General features: G+C 55.0%; 1 protein-coding gene across 1 annotated transcript; it reads left to right on the forward strand.

The window, feature by feature from the left end:
• Nucleotides 1-1,126: 1,126 nt before the first annotated feature.
• Nucleotides 1,127-3,088, forward strand: LOC311164977 (avidin-like; the record flags this gene model as incomplete). Its single annotated transcript, XM_084224684.1, has 4 exons — nt 1,127-1,217; nt 1,313-1,520; nt 1,908-2,028; nt 3,043-3,088. The coding sequence occupies exons 1-4, from the start codon at nt 1,143-1,145 to the stop codon at nt 3,086-3,088; spliced, it is 450 nt and encodes a 149-aa protein (XP_084080810.1). The 5' UTR covers nt 1,127-1,142.
• Nucleotides 3,089-6,830: the final 3,742 nt, after the last annotated feature.

The raw sequence follows: 6,830 nt of genomic DNA on the forward strand, positions 1-6,830 counted from the left end.
TACTTTTCTGCAGCTTAGGCAGTTATTCTAGACAAGCGTTAATACACAGACCATTGTTCTATTTGTCCTACTTTTCTACTTCTTACACAATGTTTCTGCTGACCTATCTTATGGCTACTGCTTAGCTCTAATCACAGTTCTGCTGGCTTTGAGGCCAGCCTTTTGCAGCTTTCCCAAAGCTTTCAGATTTTAAGGATTCCCACAGAAGAGCTAACCGTACCTTGCAACAGTGTTCAGTGTCAGCAGGCTGCTCAGGATTCACGGGGTCCTAGAGGCTGTCCTGCGGCTCCACAAAGGGTCTCCAGACACTTCCCGAGAGGATTCAACAGATCCTCGCATGTTCACCCTCGGCTGGGAACTCCACCCCATTTCAGGGTCTTGGTTCTTCAGCTCCAGGCTGCAGCCAACGTCTGGGGTCACCACTTATTGTATTAGCGGTGACCATTGTGACAGGAAGGAATGATGAATCTGACTCCATGTTCTCAGAAGGCTAATTTACTATTTTTTGATAATATATTATTAATTTATTATTTTATGATACTATGTTTTATGAAAGACTACACTAAACTCTACTAAAGCATACAGAAAGAATCCTTAGAGAATGTTGAAGAGATAATACTGAAAACTGGTGACTCTTTCCAGAGTCTCGTCACACCTTGGCACTGGTTGACCAATTAGTCAAAACAACTGACACCAGAAACCCAATGTAACGATCACCTGTTGGTAAACAATCCCCAACCACATTCCAAAGGAGCAAAACACAGGAGGAGCAAATGAGATAATTATTAGGTTCATTTTTCTCTGAGCCTTCTCAGCATCCCACGAGAAATATCTTTGAAAAAGGGATTTTTCAGAAAATATGAATGTGACACTGGAGGGGTACTGTGGCACCACATTACTGGAGCATCTCACCTGGACTGTCCACCTGCATTTATCTTGGAACAAAGGCATTCTGGGAATATCAGCTGTCACCAGCCCCTCTGATAGCTGATAAATTTGGGAACACCCAGATTGCACAACATCCTGGCCAGAGCTGCCACGCACCCATCTGGCAGCAATAAAAAGGAGAGGGAGCAGGAGCCTCGGCAGTGGCCTGCAAGGAGCACATCCCCAGGTTCATCAGCTGTCTGCCTGCTGCAGAGATGGTGCAAGCAACTCCCTTGCTCCTCGCGCTCTTCCTGGCCCTGGGGGCTCACGGCCTCCAGGGTACAGAGCAGGTACCATCAGGGCTGGGATGCACAGGGTGGGGTGGGCAGGGGGCTGCGGCTGCAGGCTGTGCTGTGCCACAAGTGCTGACTTCTTTCCTCTCCAGTGTAAGCTGACTGGGCAATGGGAGAATGACCTGGGCTCCAACATGACCATTTATGAAGTAGATGGAAATGGTGACTTCGCTGGCAAGTACCTCACAGCCGTGTCAGCTTCCCCATTAAAGATCAAGGAATCACCACTGCTGGGATCCCAGCAGCTCCCATATCTGAGCCAGCCCACCTTTGGTTTCACAGTTCATTGGACCTTTTCAGGTACTTAAAATTAGCATCCTTGTTGTGTCCCCAGACCTCCCTTCTGCCCTCCCTGCAGTGTCCTTGCTGATTCCCTGCCTTCCCCTGCACTGTCGCCACTGCTCTCCCTCTCCTCCCCCTGCAGCTCCCCCAGCCCTTTCCCTGGAGCTCCTCGGTTGCTGTCAGCTCCCAGTGCCAGGCTGCAGGAGAGGCAGCAGGAGCTGAAGCCTGCACTGCCTGCCCATGTCTGTGTGACACCCCAGCCCTCTGAGCCCTCCTGCTGCTTTCCCCATCCCCGCTGTCTCCAGAGGCCAGGGACAGCAGGGGTCTACTGTCCCCTGTGCTGGGGCAGCCACTGACCTGCCACCTCGGCCACGCTTCCCTCCACCTCCTGTCCTGTCCCCACAGATACCATCACTGTTTTCACGGGCCAGTGCTTTGTGGATGAGTATGGAAAGGAGGTTTTGAAGACCATGTGGCTGCTGAGATCACACGCAGGGAACCGCAGAGACGACTGGAAAGCCACCTTGTGAGCTCTCTGTCCCCTGTGCACTCCTGAGGGCTTGGGGCTGTCACAAATGAGTGGTTTAGGTCACTTAGGAGTCCTTCTCACAGGTGTTGGCAAAAGGAAGTTTAATATCTGTTTGCAAACACAGGACTTAGCAAAGTTCCATGGCAAGGTTCACTTGGTTGCTTTGTGCAGGGATAAAACAGAGGAAGGAAAAAATGGGTTAAAATCAATCTAGAATGATTTACATGGAGGCTGGAGATCGAAAAGGAGAAGAGAGACCCTTCAGATGAATCACAAAGTTCAGGGAGGTACCCACTGCTTTCTAAACTACTGATGGATCTGAGCCGAGACTGATTCCGCTTTCAGTCTCAGACCTGCTCAATGGTTTCTGTCTAAAGGACGTGGCAGAACTTAACCATTTACTAATTAAACATTTGTAAGGTGATTAGGGAGGGTTTACCACAATTCCAGCAGAGATTTAATTATAGATCCAGGCTGGCACTGATGGGCCTCACTTAGGAACGCTGTGGTAAAGTCATGAGATGATTGACCTTAGTCATCAGTCAGTCTCCATCCTGGATGTAGCTGAGATGGTAATTACAGGAATTTTTCACAGTTCCAGTAATGATAACATTGTTGCACTTGGACTGTGGTTCAGGCAAGTAATTCCCCAAGCCTTTTGAAGTATTGGTTTCCTTGATAAGATACCCGAAGGACTTGGTGTGCAAAGTGTGTGTGACAAGCTCAAGGGAAGCTTCACCTCCTGAGAGGCATTTCCAAAGCCAAAGGCCTAAGAAGGAATCCTGAATGGCCCGAGGGTGGGGATGAAGGCTGGTGCTCCCAGCCTGTGGTGCTCAGCACTAGGCAGAGCTGCTGCCAGTGTGAAAGTCAGGGAGGACAGGGTGCTTGTGCACAGCTTCCCTGGGCATCCTGACAAGGTGCAAATGTTTTAGAAGGATACAGGACTGCTGGGTGGGCATTGGGCCACTCCCATGTCCCACCCTTACATTTCCTCTCTCTGTGTCCCCTCAGGGTTGGCTCCAACACATTCAGGCGCAAGCAAGAGCTCATGGATTGAGGGCTGGTAGCACTGGAGCTCCCAGAGAAGAGGCAGTGCCAGGCTGTAGCCCATCCTCCTACTTCAGCACCTGCTTCAGCACCTCCTTAACACCTCCTTTAGCACCTCCCTTAGAACCTCCTTTAGCGCCTCCTCCAGCACCTGCTTCAGCACCTTCAGCACCTTTATTCTCCCAATAAAGCTTTTCTGCAAGCACACACTGTCTCTTCTTATTCACAGATCAGTGCCCCTCTTCCCTTTCCTCAGTACTGGCCTCTCTTGCCTCGGTCCCTGAAGGCCATTGTGTGACCCCTGCTGTGACCCTCCATGGCTTGGGCTCCTCTTTGTCAGCCCAGCCATCACATGGAGCTCCTTGGGACCCCAGCTGCTGCAGGCCAGCAGGACCCTGCTCAGCCTGGAGGCATGGCCCGTGGCCCATCTCCCACTGGCAGTCTGTAAACAGCTCCATGTCTGCTCTGCAAGGGGCAAGGACAGAGCTGGGAAGACCAGGGGCTCCCCCAGGGCAGGCAGAGCCAGCTGGGCACACCCAGCACGGCAAGAAGGCACCCCCAGGGCTGGGCACAGAGCTGCTGGGGCAGGGACATTGCAGGGCTGCAAGTGCTGGGCACAGCAGAGCGGCTGGAGGGGGATGCTGGCCCCAAGGCACACATCTCTGCAGCAGCAGCAGCAGCAGCAGCTGTCCCAAAGGCTCTGTCTCTCCCTGAGGTGAAGGCCTGAGCAGGCACCAAGGCAGGGCTCTGGGGACACTCACCAATGTCATACTGCAGGCTGATCTGCAGCTTGGGCCACAGCATGATGAGGGCAAAGGAGGCGTAGAAATGGACATCGTAGCTGTTGTACATCCGGTACTCCTGGCCTGGCAGGACAGGGCAGGTGGTGAGGGAAAGGAGACTGCCATGGGGAGGGGAGAAGGGGCAAAGCTCCTCCCTGCACAGGACACAGGGGCATCTTTCCCAGCCCAGGCAGGGGCTCCCATTCAAAGAGGGTTTCATTCTCTACACCAAGCACCAGGCATGTGGGGAACACTCCATGCCCTATCCTTCAGGGCTGCAAGGGCTTTTCCTGGGAACTGAACTGCTCCCTACACACACTGGAGTGTGAAAAACATCCCCAAGGCAGGTTCAAAACACACCATGGCTACAGTAATGGGAGGGCTTGAGGCTGGGGAACGCCCCACATCCTTGTGAGTTACCTTCCAAATAAGCAAACCTTCCGTACTCCCGCAGGACAGGGAGGAGGTGGGAGAGCCCCGCCCCCGCCGGCCCCTGCAGGTCCTGAGCACAGCAATCAGGGGGCACCTCCATCCAGATGGTCCCTCCATCCGTCAGGAAGTAGAGCTCGTTGAACAGGGCTGACTTGTACCAGGAAGGCAGCTGGCTGCAGGAAAGAGGGAAGCTCAGCCTCGGAGGCCGAGGGGGTGATGCTCCTGTGGCAGCCAAGCCCAGGAGGCCACTGGGAAGGTGCTCTCATCTGCCCTACCTGTTCTCCAGGATGGGATTCTGCCACGCTTTGATCTTCCTCTCCCTCTCCTCGTAGTGTGTCAGGCCATCACTAACTGTCAAGAATAGCCCCAAAGCGGTATGAAAAACTTTTCAAGAACCACTGCAAGTACAATGTTACATTGTGGTAATTTTCCAATAGACAAGCAATAAGAAGTTTGGATACAGCCTAAATTTGTGAACAAGCCACAGCATCCTGGGGAGATACTGAACATGCAGGGAGGCTGGAGGAAAGAGCTCTGCGCTGGCCTGGGTGCCCAGAAGCAGCATGGCCACCCACTTGTCCTGCTCCCCCTGCAGCCGCCCCAGGGTGGATGGAGGCACTCACCAGGGGGTGAATCCAGCCTGCCATCCTGCAGAAGGTCCTGCCACACCTCTCGACCCAATCCTGTGGGGTTGAGTGCCGTCACATGGGTGACTCCTGTGCCAGCCTGAACAAGGCAAGAGCATCATCAGGGGCTGCTCCTTTGGAGGAGAAGATTCATGCTCTCCCCACCCCAGTACCACTAGCAGGACATGACACTCACTTCTCATGTGCTGCCCAGCAACTCTCAACTCCTTGCCTCAGCCGCTCTCCTGACACCATCCCCAAAGAGGGTGCCCCTCAGGAAAGTCATGTCCCCACTCCTGGCATCAGGCAAGTTCTGAGGAATGGTGCTAACCCCAAACCCTTGCACCCCCATCCTTTGCCAGCTGCCTGCAGGCTGCTCCCCACCATGCAGCAGGGCTGCACAGCCTCCCCAGCAGGAGCCACGGCAGCAGGGCCAGCCCTTTCCCTTCTCCCGGACAGAGATGGCCAGGGTGAAGGGGTTCACGGGCGGGCAGTGGTGCAGCAGGACCCCAGCAACCCGCTGGCCGTCCTGCTGGAAGGTGAAGGGCTCGTTCCAGTGCCCGCCGCTGCCGGCCTCCTTCGCTCCCGGGCCGTTCTGCAGGCTGAACATGATGGACACCTCCACGTCCTCATCCCTCTCGTTCTCCACCTCCCAGATGAACACTCCCACTGGCAAGCTGGAGTCCTGGCACAGAAGGAGAATGCTGCCTGCAGGGCTGCTGCTCCCCAGGCAGCTGCCCCAGCATCATTTCCCCCCCGATGGGGACACCATGCAGGATGCAGCTGCAGCAAGAGCACCGGCAATAATAACTTGTTCTGTGAAATGTCCCTGGGCTGCTTCTAGCTGGATAGCGAGGTCAGCACAGGATCAAGGTGCCTCGGGCAAGCAGTCTCGGGCCAGGCAGGTCGGCCTTCCGGACGCCGGGTGTCCGAGCCCTAAGTGCCCTACAGCTTTGGCTACCTTAGCAAGCTCAGTGATTATCAGCTCTTAGTCATTTTCAGCTCTTTTCTAGACTCAGCTCTTAGCTTGCTAAGGAGCTCGGCCAGCAGTGGCTTCCACAAAGCAGACGGGGAGAGAGAGAAGGCAGCCCCAGTGATTCCACGATGGTTTTATTTGCAGGGTTCACGAAGGGTTCTGTCGGCAGCTCTTCTACCAGAATGGGCTAAGGTAGCCTCTTATATAGGGTTAGGGGGACTCAGGAACTGACCACTTGTAAGGGTCAGGGAGAACGGCCTATGGGGTCACAGAGATATAAGCTAGGCCTGCAGGACCTCAGTGAAGACTTCAGGCTTAGCTACTATGATTTAGGATTCCCTTATCTCTAAGCCTCCACACGCCATGGGGCTCTAGCCATCTCAGCATCTGCTACATTGGTCTTGAAGTCTCTTGCCAAGCTGAGGAGCAGCAGCAGGAGCAGAGGGATTTGGGAGGAAGGCAAGAGAAAATTCCAAAGAGAAGCAGCCCTGGCCTGGCAAGCACCAGGCCGGGCAGCAGAGGGACGGAAAGCAGCCTGTAGGGCTCAGCCGGGTGTCTCACCACTCATCTGCTCGGCAGGCTGATACCGGCTCACGTGCTGCTGCAACGCCGGGGTAAGAGGAAGGTCAGACGTGTCAGCAGCACAGCTGCCACCCTCGCCTGGGGCTGGCAGCCGGCACGGGCAGCGCTGAGCCATCCCTTGCTGCAATGCCGAGCTCCCGCACGGCTGCGGGGCTTTCCCCGCCCGGAGCGCTGCTGAGTGCGGCCGTGGGGACACGCTGGGAAAGCGGCGAGCGAGCAGCTCTGCCCTCGAGAGTGGAGAAATGCTGGGAAAGGCGCTCACAAGCAGCTCTGCCCTTGGGAGCGGGGAAATGCTGGCAAAGGCGCTCACAAGCAGCTCTGCCCTCGGGAACGGGGAAATGCTGGTTAAGGCGC

The sequence above is a fragment of the Fringilla coelebs genome, assembly GCF_963513975.1.
Source record: "Fringilla coelebs genome assembly, chromosome: Z".
Classification (NCBI taxonomy): domain Eukaryota; kingdom Metazoa; phylum Chordata; class Aves; order Passeriformes; family Fringillidae; genus Fringilla; species Fringilla coelebs.